The 25000-nt window shown below is 48.2% G+C and overlaps 2 protein-coding genes across 2 annotated transcripts in view; one reads left to right on the top strand and one right to left on the bottom strand.

Moving 5' to 3' along the window:
• brsk2a (BR serine/threonine kinase 2a) overlaps positions 1 to 2333 on the top strand; it is a 113045-nt gene extending 110712 nt beyond the window's left edge. Inside the window, 1 exon segment of the mRNA XM_067234002.1 lies at positions 2158 to 2333. Within this exon segment, the coding sequence (XP_067090103.1) occupies positions 2158 to 2333 (176 nt within the window).
• Positions 2334 to 6399: 4066 nt separating this feature from the next.
• Positions 6400 to 25000, bottom strand: part of abtb2b (ankyrin repeat and BTB (POZ) domain containing 2b) — a 38206-nt gene continuing 19605 nt past the window's right edge. The window contains 17 exon segments of the mRNA XM_067234305.1: positions 6400 to 7046; positions 7476 to 7589; positions 8136 to 8204; positions 8817 to 8898; positions 9099 to 9201; positions 9344 to 9449; positions 9770 to 9948; positions 10144 to 10379; positions 11021 to 11156; positions 11430 to 11526; positions 11919 to 12020; positions 12288 to 12377; positions 12548 to 12713; positions 13320 to 13472; positions 18467 to 18599; positions 18602 to 18676; positions 22919 to 23065. Of these exon segments, the coding sequence (XP_067090406.1) occupies positions 6831 to 7046; positions 7476 to 7589; positions 8136 to 8204; positions 8817 to 8898; positions 9099 to 9201; positions 9344 to 9449; positions 9770 to 9948; positions 10144 to 10379; positions 11021 to 11156; positions 11430 to 11526; positions 11919 to 12020; positions 12288 to 12377; positions 12548 to 12713; positions 13320 to 13472; positions 18467 to 18599; positions 18602 to 18676; positions 22919 to 23065 (2204 nt within the window). The 3' untranslated portion in view covers positions 6400 to 6830.

Raw genomic sequence — 25000 nt, 5'->3', positions numbered from 1 at the left:
GGAGCATGGTCCTGTGTACCTGCCAGCGCTTAGCTGCCCTACCCAGAGCAGCTAAGCTATGGCCACCAGGGGCTGCACCGGGGCCTGGCAGGGGGGGCAGCAGGAGCGTGTACCAGGCTTTGCATAACAATGACTGGCAGAAGGAAAGACTTAATCGGGGCTGGTCATTGGGGCCCTTTAATCAGCTGTACCAGAGGCATACCTGCAGAAACGCAGAGGGAGGACTAGAGGTAGTGAGAGAGAAAAGATCAAAGGATAGAGAGAGGCAGAGAGAGAGAGAGAGAGAGAGAGAGAGAGAGAGAGAGAGAGAGAGAGAGAGAGAGAGAGAGAGAGAGAGAGAGAGAGAGAGAGAGAGAGAGAGAGAGAGAGAGAGAGAGAGGCAGAGGCAGAGGCAGAGGCAGAGGCAGAGGCAGAGGCAGAGGCAGAGGCAGAGGCAGAGGCAGAGGCAGAGGCAGAGGCAGAGGCAGAGGCAGAGGCAGAGGCAGAGGCAGAGGCAGAGGCAGAGGCAGAGGCAGAGGCAGAGGCAGAGAGAGAGGCAGAGAGAGAGAGGCAGAGAGAGAGAGGCAGAGAGAGAGAGGCAGAGAGAGAGAGGCAGAGAGAGAGAGGCAGAGAGAGAGGTTGCGGATGAGAGGTGCATTGTGGTTTAGTTGGTGGAAGCTTATGAGTTCTCTTCCCTGGGACAGAGACCGTGCTTCTCAGTCAGATACATTATACGTTTAAAGAGTCTTACCATGCATCTCTCCCTGGCAATGACACACACACACACACACAGGGGCACACAGGAGCACACACACACACACTGAGATTCCATTTGCGGTGTTTCTCCGGAGTGCCTCAGGCCCTTTTGGCAAGCTTAGCAGTTGAGGGTTGAATTAAAATATCCAGAGAAACAGAATGGCCATAAAAGAGATTGGGACAGAATCATTACCCAACTGTCTCTGAAAAACACACAAGCACGCTTGTTTACTGTACGTGTGTGCGTGCGTGTGTTAGTGTTGCCACACCACAGAACCCTTGGTTGGTATTGTCACTGTTCATTAGTTGGCTCATAAGACCATCCTGTATAAATGGCTTATATGCTAAGTATTTAGAGATGTCCCATCTTTGAGGGATTTGTCCTGGAGCTGCTGGTAATAGTTCTCAGCAAAGTGCTGTGTGTGCACCATTAACACAGAGAACATAGAGTCTTTATTAGGTTCATAACTCAAGTTTGACGTCTTAACCACCTCCACCAAGAACAACAAAGCAATTTAAACTAAATTAAAGAAATGGATTATATAGTGAGAGGTCATTTGCATACATTTACATGTAACCTTTTGGCCCATGGGTTACAAACAGAAATAAACAGTATGCACACGTACACAATTCACACACACAATTGCACAGAAAAACCGGCAAACTTATTAAAAGCAAGGGGAAGACATTTACAGTCAAATCTCTAAGTTGTGTGTCTCCTGTGTATTGCCCCTGCGCTGAAATATTTCAGCTTTCGAGTGGATCAGGTAGCCGAGGGTTGTCGTTTTAGCGTAGCATCATCCTCAACACAGTGGGAAAGGAGTGCAAGGTGGCTGTACTCATCCCAGCTTCCTCATCCACCGCCTCCGTCTTGCTGCTGATTGGCCAGTCCTGCCTGAGTCATCCAAGCCACACACCCAACAGCCCACCCACGACCATAGTGCAACTGTCCTGTCACAGCTTCACACAACCATCGCACACATGTCTTGTCACCGCCACAGTCACACACCAATGAACAGCACCAGACTACTCCTTATGGGATCCTTAATTTACGTACATTCGAGTTGGTTTTAGGATCAGCTCCATCTATCCACACACACACACACACATTACGCACAGACACATACTGTGCAAACGAACACACATAGAGTATTAACAATGCGTATGGCTGTCCTGATGTGGCTGTTATAGTGGCTCTCATCCACACCTTCCTCTCTTTCCTTTTCCACTCTCACCCTCTCTCCGTCCCCCTACCCCAACTCTTATCTATCTGTAGCCTCCTCTCCTTGCAGGAACCCCATTGTTCATGTGTTTGTTTGTTCTCTCTTTCTCTCCCTCTCTTTTTTTCTCTCCCCCTCCCGTCTGTTTACCTAGGCAGCCCATTGAGTAGCTTCTTTGACGTAATTAAACAACTTTTTTCAGACGAGAAGAACGGCCAGGTGCCCCCTGCCCCTGGCACGCCCAACAAGCACTGCTCCTCCCCCATCGTCCGGAGACACGAGCCCCAAACTAATGACACCAAAAGTCCCGCCCCCGCAGCGAGCCGAGAGCGACCCAAGATGGCGCTGGCGTCTGTGGGTTCTCAGGAGGAGTCCTAGAGCTGACCCAGCACCACCACGTCACATGAGCTTTTTAAGATCACATGACCTTGCAACGTGTACAGAGCTAGATGAACAGAATTTCCTCTTTGGACCTTTTTTTGTATGAAGGAGTGACTGTATATAGAGATAGATAAATATATATATATATATATTAAATGAGAATCAGACTGATTGTACACACACACACACTCACTCTCTCTCTCTCACACACACACACACCCTCACAAAACCTCATCCATCCTCTCCCCACCATAACCCCTCCACACACCTACCTCCTCCTCATCTGAATGTCTGTGACATTTTGCAACCCCCCCACCACCAATCTCCACCATCCAGTTGCACCCCACCCCCCACCCCGCTCCCTGTCTCTGCTGCTAACTTGTGTGTTGATGACCTGACTTGTTTCTGCAACCAGGAATCATCCAGAAAACCTACTAGGCCCCTCCTCCTGCTCTCCACACCGTTCCTCCGTCCGCCCCGCCCTTCCTCAGTCTCCCTCTTCCCCCCCCCCCCAGTCCCCCTTCCCCCGCCGCCCACCCCCGCGAGCGCCCAGGGACGGATATGGCTGGAGGAGGACCGTTTTTTTGGGGGCGAGTGCGCAAGCCAGTTACCATGGAAACTGACACTTCATCCAGACTCCTCTGCTCCTTCTCCTCCCCCTTCTGTGGCTCCACCTAACGTCCGTAGACGGAGACAGCACCCTGATATTGTACATGTATAAAACACCCACACATCTCTCTTACACACACACCCACACACACACACACACACACACACACACACGCACACACACTCTCTTGCACACACCCAAAATTGCACACAGCCACCTATCTTCCCATTCTTCATTGTCTTATCCCTATTCCCTCAAATGGACAGATGGAAATCATTTGACAATACATACCCTTTTGACCGCGCACACAAACTGATGCACACAAACACACACTGATACACAGGTATAGTATGCACAGACAAACTCTGGGATGTAATAACAAAAAGAAAACTTAAACAAAACTAAAATATAAAAAATGAAGGAGTGGAGGGGGAGAAGTTTGTCGATAGCCTATCAGCCGACTCGGACGCTTGCTGGATTGTATTGGTTCATTTTTAATGTATTTTCTGTGTGAAAAACTGGTTTAAAAAACAGACTTTATTAGACTGTATCTCATTGCTGCAAATGGACTGGAATTGTAATTTCAGATGGGGTTTGGGGAGAGAGTTTAACAGGGTTAGGTGTGGGGATGTTGGATGGTTTAGAGTAGGGGGAGGGGGTGGGGGGGTCATGAGGGTATTTAAATGAATGATCTATTCTGTTGTACAGACTGATATCATTTCTAATGTAAAAATGAAACGTCTAGTTGTGACACCATGTTTAGATATTATTGTAGTAGCAGGTCTGAACGCCTGTGATGTCAAGTTCTACCCGTCCTCCATGTTGTTCTTCTGTTCTGGTTCTTTTTTGACTGCTACCATCTGACCTGTCCCTCTTTCTCTGCTAAACTGCACTTTTCTTTTGGTTGTCATGGATACCTCCTAGTCTCAATAACCAGCAGTAGGGTTCTGAGGGGAAATTAAGTGTTCAAATACAATTGTGGATATTTTTTTTATATTTGTTTTCCTTATTTATTCATCTTTCTGTTTCATATCCTAATTTATGATATCTTCTGCTATTTATATGAAAGAACGCTGTTAGATCAGTTGAATGTTATTTAAGACCTTGTGTGTTTGTAAATGGGGCAACATTTCAAGAAAAAAAACTGAGATTTTTTTTCTTTCCTTTGACTTAAAGCTGAATTATGTGAACATTGACAAGTTACCAATTCTTTCTTCCCTAGCTTTGGGGAGAATGAAAGAGAACTTGCTTTATCTGTTGAAAAAAAATAATGATTTACCAGTAATTTAAGAATGTAGACTAGCCTCTTTTGGAGAGGAATATGCTCTTCTATTGATATTTGTCAGTTTCATATCATCGTGCGTGTAGGCCAGGCAGAGGTGGCGCTAGTATGCGTCTCCTTGTCCACTCTTGTACATAGATTAACGTGGGGCTGGGACGAGTTCTGAAGTAACACTGGGGATTCCTGCTCTATGCTTTTAGCTTGTATTGCTGTGTGCATGTCAAACAGGAGCTTTTCTTTGCATGGCTTTAGTGTTAATGTTACATTCAACTCTCTTTCTCTCTCTTTGCCCTTACCGCCTTGCTCTCTCTCTTCTATACTCACCCCCCTCCTCTTTCTCTCTATATCCCTTTCTTTTTCCACCAAGCTAACTTTTGCGTTTGAATTCCCCTCCTAATATTGTTTCCTTTAAATTTTGCCGAACCTTAATTTTCTCTCTCTTTCTAGCTCTCTCCTAAATCCTTCAGTCTCCTCCTCTTCTATCTTGTGCACAAAGTTTTGAATGATGCTTCCGCTTCTCTCTGATTGGCCCACAGCTCTGATTGGTCCAGCTAGCTGACCCAGGTGACAGGGGCACGGGAGAGGGAACTTCGGTCATAAAGACACAAAGCAATACCCTAGAGTTCACCCTCTTATTTTATACAGTGGTAACCTAGCAACACTAAGGACATCCGATGACACAAGGGGCCATAGCGTCCCTCTGACAGGGCAGGAACTAACAGGCTCATGTAATCCCCATGTAACATAACTGTGAGCAACAAATAAACTCATTCAGTTACGCGCTGTGTCGCCTTCTCTAAGTGTTTGCGTGTGAGTGGGTGTGCATGCGTGCGTGTGTATGTGTGTGCACGTGTATGTGTGTGCACACAAGGACCTTTCTATGCATGATACTTTGTAACATACTGAATGGATGTCTATCTGTTTCTAGCTCATTGGGGCCTATCCTGTGTCACTATCCATTTATGTCTCCATCCGTCTTCCAACGCTCCTGGGTGTATCCCAGCTCCTGTCCTGGTGTATGGAGTAGAGTCCTGCACCAGGTCGGATACACGTGGTTCCCCGCAGGTAACCTGCTAAAATAGAATTTTCCGGGTTAAGGGAAAAAATATTTCAACCCGCGTCGCGGCTTGCGGTTCAGAACTAATATATTGCGGGTCGAAAACTTTATAAAACGCTATACGTTGAAATAAATATCAGACTATTTTTTGCTATGTTTAAAACACTTAAATGCTAAGCAACATTAAAGATATTTTGCATATGTCACAAATAAGCTATATGCCTCCCCACCTATAAGCCTATAGGTTATAGGCAGAGTGTGAATGATACATTGATAATCGGGGGGGTCAACTTCTTCTCCAGGGCATAAAGTAATATTTACGATTACAGGTAAGAACAATATATACATTTACATTTAGTCATTTAGCAGACGCTCTTATCCAGAGCAACTTACAGTAAATACAGGGACATTCCCCCGAGGCAAGTAGGGTGAAGTGCCTTGCCCAAGGACACAATGTCATTTGGCACGGCCGGGATAGAACTGGCAACCTTCAGATTACTAGCCCGATTCTCTTACCGCTCAGCCATCTGACTCCCTATATCTTCACGTCCCTCAGTACTGGTATCCACCCCTCCATTCGCCGTAGCGGTCTCCATACCTCTGTTCCTTCTCAGCAACAGTTGTCAGACTTCCACCAGGCCTCAGAAACAACAGGAAACGTACTGTGCTCACCAGGCATGAACTTTTATTGCAATATTAAACTTTAGTGCTAAAATGGTGGGAATTAGATTTCTACAGTAAATCCCATGGTGGACATTGCTACTGAATCTTAGAAAGAGAATACCCCTTCGGCGTACACCAGACTTCTACACTGTAAATGTGCACACGATCTGGCACGATCCACATACACAGAAGCTTCAGTTTACAGTCAATATCATAATCTGCTTGGAACAAGACAATAAGAAGGGAACTCCCTGTTAAATACTCTCACAACTCTTTTCTTCCTCATTAAATAGAAAATGTCCCATTCTGTCATTTTTTGTTATACAGACAAATAGAAAATAAAAACAAATAAGTACGTGAAATTAAGATACACTTTCAGATCAGTCAAAATCTTAGTTATGTACCCCCCACCCCACGACACCTCCCCACCCTACCCCACCCCTCTCCTCCCCGGCTCCGCCCGATCTCTGTACCTTCCCTCAGAGTTCTGTGACGCAGTAACAACCTTTGTCCTTCGGGGGGCAGCAGAGTTCTACAGTTTTTCAGAATTCTAAAACGGCTCCATCTGTCTCGTTCCTTCTGTTTCTATTTGTGATGCTTGCTTCCAAGAGGGGCATTCAGTCCCCCTCTGCCGCAGATAGACATGGTTGAGATTGGGTGGAGAGGGGTGTGATTAATGTCCCGGGGGGGAGAGGGGGAGGCGGGGGAGTCTACTGTGTCCGGCTGGTCTTGTATGTCCTGCTCCCAGCTCCGCCCCAGGTAGAGGCTGCCTCTAACCTCAGATCCAGGATCAGTCTGACCAATGGGGATGGGGGGATTAAACACTATGAGTGGGTATAGGAAACCTTGACCTCCTCCACCAATCCCTGTCCTTTATCCTCGTCACACGCGGGAGGTGACGTAGAGCGAGCGCAGGCGTTGGGCCAGAGTGCTCTCCAACTCCTCCAGAGGGGAGTCTCCCCGGATGGCCCCAGCCCCCCAGCGGGCCCCTGGGGGCCCCAGCAGCAGGCCCCGGAAGGCCTCCCTCTCCAGGAGACCCGACATGTGCTGCAGGAAGTAGGCCTCGCAGAACGAGCTCAGCTCCACAGCATCATGGGCCTTTAGAGGGTGAAAAGAGACAGGAAGAGAGGGAGAGAGAAGGAGGGAAGGAGGGGGAGCGAGAATAAGAGAGTTGATAAGGAAGACAAATACATACTTTACTGATAAAACTGTAGATTTACAATTAGCTATTCGACAATAGAAACGTACATATCAGCTTTCACACATTAAGTAAGGGAGTCAGATGGCTGAGTGGTGAGGGAGTCGGGCTAGTAATCTGAAGGTTGCCAGTTCGATTCCCAGCCGTGCAAAATGACATTGTGTACTTGGGCAAGGCACTTCACCCTACTTGCTTCAAGGGGAATGTCCTAGTACTTACTGTAAGTCGCTCTGGATAAGAGCGTCTGCTAAATGACTAAATGTAAATGTAAGTACGTTTAAAAGGACGTGAGGGTACTGGTTGGTCTGGTGTGTCTCTGCCTGTGCTACCTTGGCTGTCCTGTAGATGCTGACTGCGTTGTCCAGGTCGATGCTCCGGGAGCAGATGAGCTCACAGTGCCTCTGCAGCGCCCCCAGCTGGAACAAGTTGGCAGCTGACAACAGCTGGGGAGGGACACACCAGAATCAGCTAACAGATACTCTGATGTTGAGACCAGAATCAGCTAACAGATACTCTGATGTTGAGACCAGAATCAGCTAAGAGATACTCTGATGTTGAGACCAGAATCAGCTAACAGATACTCTGATGTTGAGACCAGAATCAGCTAACTGATACTCTGATGTTGAGACCAGAATCAGCTAACAGATACTCTGATGTTGAGACCAGAATCAGCTAACAGATACTCTGATGTTGAGACCAGAATCAGCTAACTGATACTCTGATGTTGAGACCAACGGGGGGGGGGGGGGGGATCTAGCACAAGATTCAGTCTTGAGAACCCCACATGAACCCAGCATGAGACACAAATATAAGAGCTTGAATAGTCCCATCCACCATGCACCTTGGCCCTGATTAAGACTTCTGACACCGTTGGAACACTGCTTGTGAGTCTGTCTGTTGTGTTGTTAATGTCTAACACTCCGTGTTGGGCTAGATAAGAACAAAAAAGGTTGGGTTGTTTTTGAATTGTGTTTTTTTTTAGCTCTCACCTCCAGCAGGTCAGACACGTTGGTCTTCAGCGCCTCTGTTCCTCCGCAGTACAGATATGACATCATCATCTGGGGACAAGGTCACAGTTCAGGTTAGCTCATTGGTCGGACATGTGGACCTGTGTTCCTTGGGGCTTATTGGCTCTCAGGAAAACAACAGGAAACCCCAATCAGGTGTGCATGTGCAGCATGTCTAACCCAGGAAGTAATTACTGATCTATCTCTGATTGGTTGAGTTACCTCATGGCTTCACCACATTGAACTCTGAACTCTATCTGATTCCTTCAGGAAAACCCCTAAACCCCTAACCCCTAAATGTTCAGTTGTGTTTGTTCTGGTCCAACTAAAGCAGTTTGAGTTATTATTCTTCCGAGACCCAGCAATAATACATGTCCAATGGTGGACCTTGGTTTTGGGCTGGTAACTTTGCAATCATACTGCCCTTGGTATTTATATCCTGGGCATTCTAATAATGTAAAAAATGTGAGCAGCCACAGAAATAGCCGTGTAATTCTAGAAAACGTATGTTGGGACATTTCTTTTTCTTAAAATATATTTAGAACAAATGCTTTTGATATGTAAAATGTTAACATTTAATAAACTATTCTGGGTCTGAAGAGGATATAGGGTGAAGAGAATAAACTGTTTTCAGTGGTTTAGTTTGCTGTCTGGTAGACTGACCTGAAAGACGCTGTACTTGACGTCAGTGATTTCAACTTCCTTACTCCCATCAGGCCCAGACGAAGCCAGCAGAGACTTGAACCTGGAGGAATCACACCGTCAACACTACAATGAACCACTGAGATCATAGTCATTACAACTGTTCTAGAATCACGTCACCACCTCAGTACTAGACCACACTCTCACTCCCATCCCTAGTGTGTGTTCCCACTTCCTTGTCTTGAACCCCTCTCCTTCACCCTGGACCCATATCCCTTCCCTCCCCCATCCTCCCCCCCTCACCTGTCGGAGGCAGTGATCAGCAGGACTCTGTGGGCGTAGAAGGGCTTCCCCTCCACCAGGAAGGTCACATCCGACATCTCCTGGTTGTTTAGGAAGTGGGGGTCTGTAAAATAACACACACAGTACCATAAGAACTTCAAATTCAGTTCAGCAAAACAGTATAAACTGTGGATCTCTATTTTCTGGAACAGTATAGTGGATTACAGGACTTCAAAGCCTGCCGGAAGACAGAAAAACTCCATTACCCAGCTGTGCAGAGAGGGTGGCCTTCATCTCTGGGATGGCTGGTAGAGGAGCTGGGCCAAAACAGTGGCTGAAAATGGCTGCCAGTTGCTGGGTTATAGCTTCATTCTGAAGAAGAGAGAGAGAGGCAAGACATGGAAATAGAAAGAGATGAGTGAGTGCACGTTTTGATGAACATAACTCAAATATTTCATCCTGCTATGCTGTGTCCATGCTACAGCACCTCTGTGAGTCAGTACCAGTGCTGGAGGAGTCAGTACCAGTGCTGGGGGAGTCAGTACCAGGGCTGGAGGAGTCAGTACCAGTGCTGGGGGAGTCAGTACCAGTGCTGGGGGAGTCAGTACCAGTGCTGGAGGAGTCAGTACCAGTGCTGGGGGAGTCAGTACCAGTGCTGGGAGAGTCAGTACCAGTGCTGGGGGAGTCAGTACCTTGGTGGTGCGCAGGATGGTGAACATGAGGGGCAGGCCCAGTGAGACCAGCTCCTGGCAGTAGTCCTCCTCCCTGATGGTGGTGAACTCCTTGAGGAGGGAGAGGATGACAGAGGCCCCAGACTGCTGCTGGGCGATCCTCAGAGACTCCAACCACATGTGCAGCTTCCAGGGCACCCCTACAGGGCAAATATGGGTACTACAGTCACCAACAGGAAGCAGCAGCCACACTACACATAGATGGATATGTAAAATGTTTGTCTATGTATTTAGCAAACGTTGAATGTAAAAAAGATGCACCTACACACACACACATGCAGTCTTGCACACACACACACACATACTGTGTATATGCCGAGAAAACACACACATACCCAGAGTGCGCAGCTCCATAGTGACGTCCAGGTACCCGTGCTCGGCGCTGTAGTAGCTGGCCTCCTGCAGTGCCTTCATCCTGGCCTTGCACAGGCGGGGGAGGGCCCCCTCGCCCAGCCCCGCCCCCGGCCCCGCCAGCTCCTCCCCCTCCACCCCCTCGGCCAGCATCTCCTCCAGGGAGAGCACGTCCTCCTTCACCTGCTGGGGCTGGGTCAGCAGCTTCCTCAACACGTTCCTGTGGAGGGCAGACAGAGGGGGGGGGGGGGGGTGAGTGCCTGCATGTTGGACTCCACACGGACTGACAGGGTGGTGGATTTTAAGACAAGGAGGGAGGCAAGGCAGACCCAAAAGAAATGGAAAGGGAGGTCAACGGGACATAGATACCTGGAGAAAGATGTGTGTGTGTTAGTGTGTTTGACAGGGGGGGGGGGGGGGGTGAGGTATATGAGTCATTCACCATGTAGTCGAGGAGGACAGAACTTCCAGAGAATATTTTTTGCCCTCATTCCTACAGGTTCATTCAACTCAGCCCTCTTTGGAATGACCCCTTAATCTGTCCCACTCACACAGGCATCCATGTGCTATGTTTACACACAGGCATGCGTTGCCACACACACACACTCACTGGAACACACATAGAGTGAACAGGTGGGGAGCCCTACCAGTTGGTTAGGGGCAGATGGGTGTTGAAAGGAAGGAGTGTGACCCCAACCTACCCCAGCACTGCCCCATATGGCACAGGAAGTGGGGCTCCATCCCAGGAAGGAAGTGTATGGTAGAAACTCAACACCTTGTCAACAATACTGTCAACCTACCCCAAACCCAACCCCCCTGCCCTAACCAGGCCTTCTGATTGGCTAGCCGCCAGGGTCGTACCTGTGGCCGTGTGCGGCGGCATGGCTGAAGCAGTTCATGTCCTCGTAGAGGGATGATGTCAGGGCGTTCCCGCCGTGCGTCCTGGACAGAGGGTCCGCCCCCCGGGCCAAGAGCAGGCTCACCATCTCATAGTTACCTGGAGAGAGGGAGCGCGCGCACACACACACACAGTTAGGTTCTATTTACAGCAATAAACAAGTTCCAAGGTTACCCTTAACAGAGATCCAAATGTAATCAAAGACCAAATGATGTAACATGGCGTGTGTATTTGTGTATGGAATCCCAGATATTTCTTGCGGGGAATGCTACACGGACGCTTTCGAAAAACCACAGGCTCTGTTCTCATGTGTGTGTGTGTACGTGTGTGTGTACGTGTGTGTGTACGTGTGTGTGTGTGCCCTGCACCCACCTGCCGCTGATGCCAGCTGTAGAGGGGTGTCTGCTGTGCTCTCCTGCCCGTTGCGGACGGCTGCCCCCTCCACGTTAGCTCCCGCATCCAGCAGCAGCTGCACAGTGAGGGGGGGGGGAGAGTTAAACACTCTAACTGGTACCACTACTGCTTCTAACTAGTACAACTACTGCTTCTAACTAGTACAACTACTGCATCTAATTAGTACAACTACTGCTTCTAACTAGTACAACTACTGCATCTAACTAGTAAAACTACTGCATGTAACTAGTACAACTACTGCATGTAACTAGTACAACTACTGCATGTAACTAGTACAACTACTGCTTCTAACTGGTACAACTACTGCATGTAACTACTACAACTACTGCTTCTAACTGGTACCGCTGCTGCTTCTGCTTGATTCAGACTGTTGTCACGGAGAGGGGAGACGGAAGGGGAGGAGTCTGAGTGTTGGTGTTTGGAGAGGACGACGTAGCTGGTTCTCACCTGGACCACAGAGATGTGCCCGTGCAGCACAGCCAAGGTAAGCGCCACCCAGTGGCGGCTGTCTGGCTGCACGGAGGGGTGCTTGGGGGAGCAGGCTGGGATCTGGAGAGACCAGAGGCTGGTGTTACTCTACCACCATAACTCATCCACACTGGTAGTTACTGCAGGCTTTGTAGTCAGCTGTTAAGTTACTCTATCCTGTGATTTGCCAGAGAGTCTTTTTAATGAACTACTTATTCATTTCATAGACCGGGCTTTGATTTCATAGCTTCAGCAGGAAATTGTGTGTCAGGTGTGTGTGTGTCTGTGTGTGTCTGTCTGAGACCTGCACAAAGTATCCTGGGCAGGATGGATGTCTACAATATTTACCGCCACATCCAGGTTGGCCCCGGCATCGATCAGCATCTGGACCAGGGCCTCGTCTCCTGCTGAGCAGGCGTACATCAGAGGGGTCGTGCCCTGGAGGGGGGGGGGAGGGGGAGGGGGGGGCACGCTGCTTTAGAGGATGATCTACGTATGGTATTACCTGGGCATATGGTTGCCTTATGGTCCAATTAAACACACCCATACAAGCATACGCGCACACTCGCGCGTGCACACACACACGCACACACACACTACCAGTGTACCTGATCGTCCATGCTGTTGACCCCGTCCGGCCCGAGCAGCTCGATGGCTTGTCCAATCAGATCGGTGCGTCCGCAGTTGAGCATGCGGAAGCCCAGGTCCAGGTGGAACTTGTCCGTCGCAGCTCTGGAGTCCAGACGCCTGAACGAACTGAAGCAGCACTCCGGCCTGAGAGAGAGAGAGAGAGAGAGAGAGAGAGAGAGAGAGAGAGAGAGAGAGAGAGAGAGAGAGTGAGAAAGTGTGAGAGAGTGTGAGAGAGTGTGAGAGAGAGAGAGAGAAAGAGAGAGAGAGAGAGAGAGAGAGAGAGAGTGAGAGAGTGTGAGAGAGAGAGAGAGAGAGAGAGAGAGAGAGAGAGAGAGAGAGAGAGAGAGAGAGAGAGAGAGAGAGAGAGAGAGAGAGAGAGAGAGAGAGAGAGAGGTGAGGAAGAATGGAGGAGCAGGAGAGGGAAAGGGAAAAAAGGAAGAATGGACTTATTTAATATATGTATATAGTGTATATAGTGTATATATGTATATATATATATACATTTTTAAGATGATCTACTGAGTGAGTGAGCGAGTTCAAACGAGAGAGAGCCTTGGACCATATGGCTGGTGTAACAGTAGTGTTTCCTGGTGTGTCTAATCCGATTAAAGGCTCTGGGGTCATACAGGAGTATATGGATCACTAAACACATGCAAGTGGCATTCAAAGGGCATGTTTGTGTGTGTGTGTGTGCGCATGACTGCATGCGCGTGTGTATGTGTGTGTGTGTGTGTGTGCTTCCTCTCTTACTTCAGCTGGCGAGGTTCACAGTCCAGCCCCGGGAGGAGCTGCCTGGCGGTCTGTCTGACATCATCACTGTCCACCAATAGGCTCCTGCGATGCTCGGCGTGGACGATGGCCACTCTCATCCACTCCATGAGGGGCGGCAACAACAGGAAGGGTCTGAGAGGACAGGAGGAGGACAAGGATGAGGATGAGGACTATGCTCTAATCCTTGGATACTAGAAACACCGGCTCCGAATACATTCACTCATTATTTTAGCTTCAGATAACCAGAGATAGCCAGACAGAAGCTATTTGCACCAGTCAGGGCTCGAGAATGGAAACGCTAATGTGGAAATCAGTGACATCATGGGAAAATCTATGTGTTCTCATTGAGCTACTGATCTTTCCCTTTGTGCACTGTCAGACTGAGGGATGGTCGTTCAGTTAGCTGTGCTAGGGGGAGTGTGTGTCTGATCTGAGTGCCTGAGTATTCCGGTCAGTGAATGTCTCTCAGCACCTTTCATGACCTTGAGAAACATTCGCTCTGAGTCACAGTTTTTCCACCCTACGTTAAACCTCTGTCACTCCCACACGTTTCCTAGTTTTCACGTGTGTAAAGGACTGTGACGAACTAGCCACCAAGAAGACGATACAGCTGTCTGTGTCGACGATATAGGCTGGCCGCATTCAGAGTGTTTCAGCACAGTCTTATCTCTAATGACTCTGTTATCTCAGTCCTGCTGGGAGCCATCCCGAGAGCTTCACCTTCATCTGGGGAGGAACACACACACACACACATACACCACACTACTTAATAAGCACCTGGATCCCTGTGAAGGTGTCATTCACTCTCCACAAAGGGTGTCCTCCATGACAGAGAGATGGAAGGCCTCATGTGATCTCCTACAGAGATCACACACACACACACACACACACACGGACACGGACGGGGGGGTTTATTGTGAGACTAGATGCTGTCACCAGGCCTGGCAGCTGAGACCCAGCCCGAGGACGGGGGGTGAAGGACGGGGGGTTGGACATGGAGCTAACGGGGGTTTCAGAGTGTGGAGTCAGAACGTGTGTGTGTGTGTGTGTGTGCGTATGTGCGTGTGTCTCGTCCATTGAGAGTCAGGCTGAGGACGCAGGGCCAAGTGGAGATTAGCTGGGCCATTAGGCAGGACTGTCGCTCTCTCCCAGCAAGGGCAGTCAGTCGTCCAGGCAGCCAATCAACCAGCTAGTCAGTCTCAGTCAGCCAGACCAAAACATATATCTAAATTTCTATGCGACTGCACAACAGCTGATAAGGGCAGGTGGGTGATGAGTGCAGGTACTGGAAGGCTGTCTGGTGGGCAAGATGACAGGCTGGTCGTGGTGTTGATGAAGGGGGGGTTGAGGGCTTGGTTGAGTTGGGGGCCCCAGGGCTTTGGAAGAAGACAAGGAGGAGGAGAAGAGGAGGGGGAGGAGGGGTGATCCATTTCATCTTTGGATCTGAGCTATACTGCTTCCTCTTCCCCCCTTTATCTGGCACATGGCTTGAAGGCAGCATGTGTGTGTCTCCACTGCTTACAGGCTGACACTGCTACTTTATTGAATGTTAGTCCAAACATGTGTCACAAATCCCTACTGCAGACGCTCTTAAACTGCTTATTGATTCGTCAAGAAGCTTTTCTGCCTAGAGCAAGCCACTCTGCAGCCCCAGTCCTCTGGTCCTCCCCCCCCCCCCCCCTGCAACCCCCTCCAGCTGATGAATGGTACATTCCTCTGTTGACTATATTCTAATATTCTACCTGGAACAGTAGATAACACTCAACAATGTTGTGAGTATAATGTTTGCATTGTGCAACATTTCCCGGCATTAGGTTTGTTTCCTTCTTGTTAGCTCTGTGTGTGTGTGTGTGTGTGTGCATTTAAGTGTGACTGAGTGGGAGCGTGAATGCGTTCACGCATGAGTGAGGCATTTGAGTGTTTGCACACCCCTGTCACTGAACCAGACTGACTAGCACACAGAGTGTGTCAGTAACACTCCCCGACCAACACCCTCTCCCCGAACCATCCCCCTCCTCCCCCCTCCTCACCCGGTGGTTACCCCTCCGGGGTGACCCCTCAGCCTGACTCCCCTGAGCTTAACCCCCCCCCCCCCCCCCCACCCGCCCCAACCCCCGCCTGAAACACACACCTCCACTCCGCCCCAGACTCCTGCCACATCAAAGCCAGATAGCCATAACTGACTGTAACCAGATAGCCCTTCTGGCTACCCCACTGCACTGGCCCACTAACAATCCTACCTCCACTTTTAACAGTGTGATACATGCTCTCTCACGCACACACACAGTACACATTTACTGCCTACACATTTTTAAGACGTGCACGGTTTAAACTTTGTTTCACACACACACTCTCCTTCACACACCTGGTGAGTAATAAAATAAAAGAGGTTTTAGATCAGGGTCAGGTGTTTGACTCCTGACCTTTAACCCTGCAAGGCCTGGGTAAGGGACCTTGGCTCTGCAGGGGGCAAAGATCAGAACCACAGCACCCCTGAACTGCAAACCTGGTCCCAGGTTACTTCTAGACTGACTGGTGCACAGCCAAACACGCAGGGGGTTGGCTACCCCTGACCTAGGGTCAGATCTCCTCTCTTTTTCTCTCTACGCTATCCACTTATCAATCTCTCGCTGTATCTTTCTTTTTAGTCTAAATTGGAGCCAGAACCAGAACCAGTTTTAGCCCTGTTACTGAGTGCAGGTCAGTCTAAACAACTGATCACGGCTCAGATTACTTCCTCTGCCCTCCCACACGGTTTGTAGAAGGACTTATTTTATTAGTTGTCAGGGCCTTTACTCACTCCTTATCACTCTTACACATCACCCTTGAGGAGAACAGGAAAGAGAGAGAGAAGAGAGGCCATGCACTCCTATGAACCCACTCTCTGTGCTATACATCTTAGAAATGAAGCTGTTAAAATATGATAAAAGCTGTTGAATAGTTGTCACATCAATGGATGCCACTGTGTTTTTAGAAAGCGTAGTCATACATGTACTCATGTATTCATGATCTTTTATAAATTATGAACTGACAATTAAGTAATTATTTGCAACGGTTTCATGTTGTGAAGTTGTTATAATGTTTTACCAAAACAACTGTCTTTCCCCTCCCCCGGCTGATGAATAGTGCATTCCTCTTGGGGAGTCTGAGGTGGTCTGAGGAGTTACTCATGCCTTGGAAACTCTCATTATTATAAGGGAGGGGAGTTCTGGAACCGTAAACTAAATTGGTCATTAAAGGTTCTGACTGATTTTGCAGATGAAAGGAAAAGAAAGAGGAGTTGTTTCTGATGAAAGTAATAGCATAATAGCTCACACACACTGTGGTCCCTTCTCCCTCTGTTTACTAACAATACACACACACACACAGACGTACACACACTCTCAGTGTAACCAAACCAAACAAACAGTGCTGAAAACCTTAGCTACAAGCCTTGTAGCACCAACCTGTGCAGACTCAGTGTAGAGGTGGGCCACACAGAGCTCTGGTTTGAGTTTCAAAGTTTTTATAGAGGTTCATAGGAGAGAGGAGGGAGGGGGGAGAGAGAGATGCGGCAGAGATAAAGAGAGAGGTAGAGTGAAGAAAAAGAGCAAAACATGAATAATATACCTTTAAACCATCTTAAGTAGAGGTGTGGGTGATACTAATTAGGAGTCCACCATTTCTCTCTTTGTGTCTGTTCACAATTAAACAGACCACAATATGGCAGCCAGCTGTGTATGTGTGTGTATCTGTGTGCACGTGTGTGTGTGTGCGTGTGTGCCCGCATAACCCAAAATCATAATTAGACAGAGACACGCGCAGGCAAGAGCAGAGACGAGTACCGTTGCAATTCTTCAGCTCAGAAACACGCACAAAAACACGATCACCAGAACTTGAAAACCTTCCCTGCATGCACATGCACACACACAAACACACAAGGAAACGAAGCAGAAACAAGTAAAGCAAAGCACAAACACACATACAAAAACACACAAGCAAACCGTTTGCTACAACATACACTGACTAACACTTCCAAGGCCTGTATCCATTTTGTCTATCCATTGAAGTGCTACCTTTAGACAGGCACGAATACATCAATCTTAAGTGTGTCATTAACCTTCACACATACGGAAGCTATTTCTACTGACATTTTAAACACACACACTCTGACATACACGCGCACACACACACACACACACATACACACACAAGTGTGGAAACCTGCTCCTTCCATTCAACCGGAAGTAGAAGGAAACAATACAATAACTCATGCTGTCACACGCACACATTTAGTAATTTAGCAGACGCTCTTATCCAGAGTGACACACACATATATGACACACACACACAGAGGAAACACACAATCCCAACTGAGATTGAACAGCCCAAAGGAAAAAAGTACCAGCTAATCCATGATCTGGTTTCATGTTTGGTTCCTCTGACTTCCTCTCCATAACCCCAGGAGAATCCGCATAAGATCATCTGTTTTCTAATGACCGCATACATTACATAACGTGATGTTTATACAATCCTTATCACCATAATACTGGTCGACAGGAGATCCTGGGTTGTGACTCTGTCCTGGTGAACATCCTGTGTTCAGTGGCAAATGTTCAACACAAGCAGCGATATCCCTCTTGAGATCCAGCAAAACCTAAGCAACCAATCACTGACCTCGGAATCCCACACGGTTTGGTTCTGATTAACCAATCACAACAGCTTCATCAGACACCATCCGACCAGTCCAGATGGCCCTCGGGGTACCAATTGGGAACACAATTACCATGGTAACAGGCATAAAGGCCTCCTGGGGAGCATGTGATGGGTCACCTCAGTCTTCCTATAAATACCATCCACACCTCTTAAACCTCATTAGCACCTCCAGTCCTTCTAGTACCCCTCAGAACAAGGCTCTCACCTCCCACTATCTCTGCCTTCTGATTGGGTTAGGGACAGGTGTGATGGAGGTAGCTTACAGTTTATAATAGCTTGTGTGTGTGTGCTTGCTGAGAGAAATGCGGGTGTGGGTGCACGACTGTGATTGAAGCTTTTAGAGAAATTCAAAAGGTGGTTTTGTATTGGAAGTGTATATGTGAGTGTGTGTGAGTGTGTGTACGTGTGTGTGTACGTGTGTTACACCCCACCTCTCCTTGCTGAGGGCCATGCGTGGGGGGTCCAGGTTGGGGTTCTCCATGGACTCCATCTGGGGGCAGCGCAGGAAGTAGTAGAGGGTGTGGAGTGCGTCAGGTGACCACGACACGGTCTGCTGGGGCGGGGGTGGCGGGCGGGGCTCAGCCCCAGGCGCACGGAGCTGAGACGCTGCATGTGGTGCATGGCACGAGACACCAGGTCACCTGGACATGAGGGGGGAGAGAGGGAGAGAGAGAGAGTGAGAGAGAGAGAGAGAGAGAGAGAGAGAGAGAGGGAGAGAGAGAAAGAGGGGGGGGAAGGGAGGGGGGGGGAGAGAGAGAGAGAGAGAGAGAGAGAGAGAGAGAGAGAGAGAGAGAGAGAGAGAGAGAGAGAGAGAGAGAGAGAGAGAGTAGAGAGAGAGAGAGAGAGAGAGAGAGAGAGAGAGAGGAAGGAAGGGATAGATAGATAGATAGATAGATAGATAGAAAGAGAGAAAACAGGGAGGTTATAGTTACATTATGGCTCAATGTACTGTCAGTGAAGCAGTTGACAGAACACACACCCACACACACCCACACTCGACACACTGAATCCACAGTGAGTTGGAGGCAGATATGGAGTAAAGGACATCAAGAAAAGGCTTACTTCCTGCTACAATACTCAGTATGGACCCTTAGGGAGGCCAGTACAGACACGGTTCCACTTCAAGCCATTACTCTCCACTGTTCATTAACCCATTACACACCCACCCCAAACAATTAGCACTGCCATTAACAGTAAGCACAGCCAGACCACCACAGTGTAAACAACCATTCATCTCTAATCACTCGAACACTTCATGGGCTGACACACTAACTGACTAACTGGATGTTTTAAAGGTGGTGTTAAGATTCCAGTTGTGAAGGCCAGACAACAGAGACAGACCAGGATGTAGCAATATGACTAACTATGGACAGAGTTTACAAACAGTTGAGAGTATGCCCTGTGGAGATAATACAAGTTAACATAGTTAGTAGTGCTATGGATGTTTGTCCTATGATGTAGCTATAAAGCTTGGGTAAGGCACTTCACCCTACTTGCCTCGGGGGAATGTCCCTGTACTTACTGTTAGCCGCTCTGGATAAGAGCGTCTGCTAAATGACTAAATGTAAATGTAAAGCACCCACAGACACACACACGCACACACATTGTACACACATGCATAAGAGAATCCCCCCCCCCACACACACACACACATACACACACTAAAAAGATAAAAGTAGGGGCAGTCCAGCCAGCAGTGCAGCAGGGGAAGTAGATAACATCCTGGTGCGTGACCGAGGGGGGGGCCAGGGACGAATGATAGTGGGGCGGGGGTGGGAGGGGCTGTGGTGTTAGTGGAGGGTAGGGGGCAGGGTTGACGGTAGAGGGGGATGGGGGTGGTGGGTGGGGTCCAGCAAGGGTTAGTGGGTAGTGGAGGGTAGGGGTGGGTTGGACGGGGGTGGGGTGGAGAACATGGTTGGGTGGAGGGGGGCCATGTTCTGGATCAGGTAGCTTTCATTCAGCATAATTATCCCTGGGTTAATTTCTAACCAGATTACTGTGAGTGGGAGTTTGCCCTGGGGCCAGGGCTGGGGGGTAACATAAGGGAACTGGGGGGGTTAGCTCCCTCAAACACAGACGCCACCACCAGCAGAAGGGCTTCTTTGTGTTCCCACCACCAGCAACCCTCCAGGGGGCCTGGGAGGAATTCCAGCCCAGGACAGAAAGCCTCTCCCTGGCTTCTTAGTCCCGATCTCTCCCCTGAGGGCCAGCTCAGCCCCAGAGATCTGAGGAGGATATGAAGGACTACATTCTTGGATGTTAAGTCATTTCGGATCCCTGCTTCTAGGTTTCGGAATCAATATAATACTCTGGCCCCTCCTTCTCCCTTCAGGGTTTGTACAGGTCCCTCTAGCACGGAGAGGGCCGCAGTGAGGACGTGTAATGCTCTCTGTGAATAAGCCCTGAGCAAAGCTGAGGAGCTGTGGTTTAAGTTAAGTATTCAATGAAGAGTTGCTCATGTGTCCAACTACATGAGATTGTGTTTTACTAATAATGGTGCTACCCAGAAAAGTAGACATGGCACTGCTGGGGACCAACTCAAATGAAGATCCTGGTCTTGGACTGAGACCTGGCCAATGTTGTTATTATTGTTTACTGGATGGGATAGAAATACTAAAGGTTATGAGCAGTGCAAAAATCTTCAAAAACTCCATATGTATTAGGCCTCAAGTGTGTGTATGTTTGTGTGTGTGTCTGGTCAGGTCGAGCACAGGGCTCCAGGAGGACTAGGTAGCGGCACACAGATGCCCCAGTGTCTGCCCTGTCTCCTGGGCACGGCTCAGAATGCCCGCCCCTGTGTGTGTGGAGGCCTGAAGGATGCCAGCCCTGCCTAACCAAACCCGCCGCACAGACCAGGCACAAAGACAGCCCTCAGAGAGACAGGAAATGGGTAAGATCAAATGTGTATTAGTGTGTGTATGCATGTTCATTTGTGTGTATGTGTTCATTTTCTTAAATGGCCAAGTAACAGTTGGTAGTTGAGTATGAACGTAGCCTTGTGCAATCTGGACAAACGGCAGAGTGTTCACTCATTTGGAAAAGAAAACCTATCCCTCCCTCCCTCCCTCTTCCCTCCTTCCTCCCTCCCTCCCTCCACTGTATTCCTCCTGTCTCTCTTCCCCTCCTCACCTCTCAACCCTTCCATCATCCCCTCCCTCTTTCCCCCGAGCTTTGACTCGTCTCCCCACCCCCCAGACCTTAACCCCTCACCGCTCAATTCCCTCACCCTTCCATCTTTACCACCCCATCCCTCCTTCCTGGTTTCTGGATCCCTCCTCCGTCTCTCCATCTCTGCCTCTGTCTGCGGAGGCCTCCAGTGTAAACAAACCACAGGTATAGGCTACAGTAGAGTACAGTATGACAGTACAAATGTGTATGTGTCCTTCACACACTGTATAACTTTCCAAATTCCACATGACAAGCAATTTTAGAAATTACAAAACGTCAACGCCTGGAAAAATCATCTCAAAGTCTGACAGACGGTCAACAGTACTCAACGGTTTTAAGTTTCCCAACACTGGTTCCATACAGATGAGGTTGTTTTCCTGCTGATGGTGGGTCTATTATGAGGGAGGAGGTTTAAATCTCCAGCTTCACCCAGACTGATCTCAAACAAAACCCACCTGATTCAAAATCCAACTGAACCTAAAATGAACCCTAAATTATGGGACTATTGCACAGCCCGTTTCCATGGCAGGCAGCAAGGGCTTTGAGCCTTCAACACCTCCCAGAGCAAAGCCAGAGTCTCCTTCCTCTCCCAGACTCCTTCCTTTCTCTGCAGAGGCTGGAGGCCCAGAGGACCAGACCGGAGCACACCCAGGACCAGGCATCTCCCTCTCTGATAACAGGGACGTTTGGACCCCAGACAGATAGATATGCGCTTCAGAACAGCACCAGACTGGGGTAGAGACAGGGGGGACTGCTGCTAGGAGATCGAGGTCTGACTGACTGCTGATAATGAGGGTGCATCTGTGGAATCTATTTGGCTCCTGCTATAGAAGGACAGGCAAGCAGGCAGACATAGACAGGAAGGTATGCAGACAGACAGGCAAGCAGACAGACGGGCAGGCAGGCAGACAGACAGGCAAGCAGACAGGCAGGCAAGGCAGGTAAACAGACATGTGGTGAACAGCCAGCCAGCAACCCAGCTAGACATAGACAGACAGCCAGTCAGACATAGTCACAGTGATAAAGAGGCAGACAGATACAGTGACAAAGTGAAAAACAGACTTAAGAATGATACATTAAAGATAGATCAAAAAGTAGGATGTGGCAATAGTTGATTCAACAAATACACACACACACACACACACTTACACACACACACACACACACTTTACACACTGTATTATCATCTGTTGCATTATATATGACCAGAGAGCTAATCAGCTATTCCAGAGAGAATATCCCTATATGGTGGTCTGTTTCCCTCAGCTAAGTAGAAGATACTGTGTGTATTTACCAGAGTCTGCATTATCACTGTTTCCCACAACTGGCTGGCTGAAACAACAGCCTTTCTGGCAGAAGAATGTCTATCTCTGGTTATTGTCCTTCAGGGTGAACTACCATACGGGGAGAAAGGAGGGCCAAGCAAATAATACTAACATCGAGGCTCATTCAAATGCATGTGTGTTTACTCGTTTATTGTTTTATTTATTTAAAAGGGATACTGGTAAGGTGTCTGAAGGATTCAGTAAGTGTATTTATTGCATTTGAGAGGGCTACATTTGAAGACTGACTTTTTGTTTTCGCAGGGGAAGGACGATTGTTAAGTTTCCCATAAAGTTTAAGAGATATTAAATCCGTAAATCTGCAAAAGACACCTTGGCCTACACACACACATATACACAAACGCACACAGACACACACACACAGACACTCACTGAGCTCGGAAATGCTGCCAACGCAGGTAGCCAGGAGGGACTGTTCCAGGGTACGTAGCTCCAGCTGGGCATAGGCATCCTCCCTGCTCTCCACCCCGGCCTGGCTCTCTGTGTATGGGCTGAAGTGGGCCGGGAGAGACAGTACACCTTCAGAGAGGAGAGAGAGAGACAGAGAGAGAGAGACAGGGAGAGGGGTACGGAGATGGGGGAGAGAGAAGGATTTAGCGAGAGTGAGATGAGGGAGAGAAAGAGAAGGTGCGAGAGAGAGAAAGAGAGAGAGAGAGAGAGAGAGAGAGAGAGAGAAGAGGAAGAGGGAGGTGATTAATTATGTACACAAACAGTCTATCAATCACATATAATTAGTCTTCATTTATGCTGCTTTAAAAACATGGAGCTAGGATACATCTGTTTCTGTTCGGTCAGATAAGCAAACACACACTCTCTATATCAAGTGTAAACATGAGGCCTGCCTCAACACATCTAGCAACAAACAGGCGGGACCAGGTCCCACACACATACAACATACCCCCACACACACGCGCACACACACACACGCACACAAATGCATGCAAGCACACTTTACACAAGTACAAACTGAACATAAAACAGCACCAACCTATTTAAAGATGATGAATGCCTATCTCACTGATGTAACAAACAAGGCAGTTATATCATGCTTGATATTTCCTTGTCTAGAAAATTACTCAGCAATCACTACAAATTTCGCAATCACTTCAATCTGTGACCAATCGCAAACATGAGGCAGGTTTTTATTTTCTTACAAAACAGCAGAACACTTTGACAGCAACATGTCAGGTTATTTCTGGATGAGAAGAAACTGCACTGATTACATAAAGACTTTCCTAGTATCGGTCCTGCTGCTCTTCTCTCTAGCTCCTTTAGAACTAGCTATTCCAGAACTAGATTCTCCAGACCAGACCCAGCCACTCCAGAGCTAGCTACTCCATAACATATCCTGCACCAGAAGCTCAACACCTTGCCAACCATTAGGAGCTGAGGGAAGTGTGGGATGGGGAACAAAGGGAAAGAGGAACGCAAAAGGAAAGATGATTAGTGCAGGTTTATGATTTATACCCAAATAAAAGAGGATAACGTATCTCCTCATCCTGCTCTCTCTCTCCTCCCCCCTCTCTCTTTCTCCCTTTCTTTCTCCATTTCTTTCTCTCTCTCTCTCTCTCTCTCTCTTCTCTCTCTCTCTCTCTCTCTCTCTCTCTCTCTCTCTCTCTCTCTCTCTCTCTCTCTCTCCTCTCTCTCTCTCTCTCTCTCTCCTCTCTCTCTCTCTCTCTCTCTCTCTCTCTCTCTCTCTCTCTCTCTTCTCTCTCTCTCTCTCTCTCTCTATTTAAAGGATGAAAAGGATTTCCACAGGCTCCCTTTACCAAAATTACATTCCCATGTGTTTCGGCAAGCGGAATGCTGACCCTGGAATCTTGAAGGTTTGGCCAGTAAAAAAAAACCAACAACCTGCTGATTGATAAATAGATTAATAACTAAGCATCTCCCTAATAGATCTAGCACTTTGCTCTTTTTCCTTTCTGCAATCCATTACAGAAGATCCAGGTTCCTGAGACCCATAAAACCTGACTCCTTGTAGGAGTAAAGGAGAATATCCCAACCTCCCTGTAAAAACAGTTAAGTTTAAAAACAAAATACTGCAATCTCGGCTAGCCAGTTCCTGTGTCGTAAATACCAAGGGTAAGGCTAAACGTTAGCTTACCGTAAACAGACCCTTTACAGGTTTCAGAACTCAACATGAGTTACACTTATTATGTCATGTTTATGCCCCACAGTAGCGTCTTTATTCACTACTGCACTGCATACAGCCACCAATAACCAGAATTGTCAAACACACACACACACGTACACACACTCATAAACGCACACAAAAACCCACATGGTAATCTTTCAACAAAAGATACGTTTGTGGGAAGGTAGTTCAAAACCTAACTGTACTATGTGTATGTGAAAAAGAAATTGCTGAAAAAGCACGTTCAATTAGTGCAATCCTTCCTAATGGGAATTCAGTCCTAGAAGACTGTGTCTGTGGCCACAGCCATTATGTGC

This window comes from Osmerus mordax, chromosome 4 (genome assembly GCF_038355195.1).
Source record: "Osmerus mordax isolate fOsmMor3 chromosome 4, fOsmMor3.pri, whole genome shotgun sequence".
In the NCBI taxonomy this organism is placed as follows: domain Eukaryota; kingdom Metazoa; phylum Chordata; class Actinopteri; order Osmeriformes; family Osmeridae; genus Osmerus; species Osmerus mordax.
The sequence above is the reverse complement of the archived record's forward strand: the minus strand, read 5'-3'. Positions and strand labels throughout refer to the sequence as shown.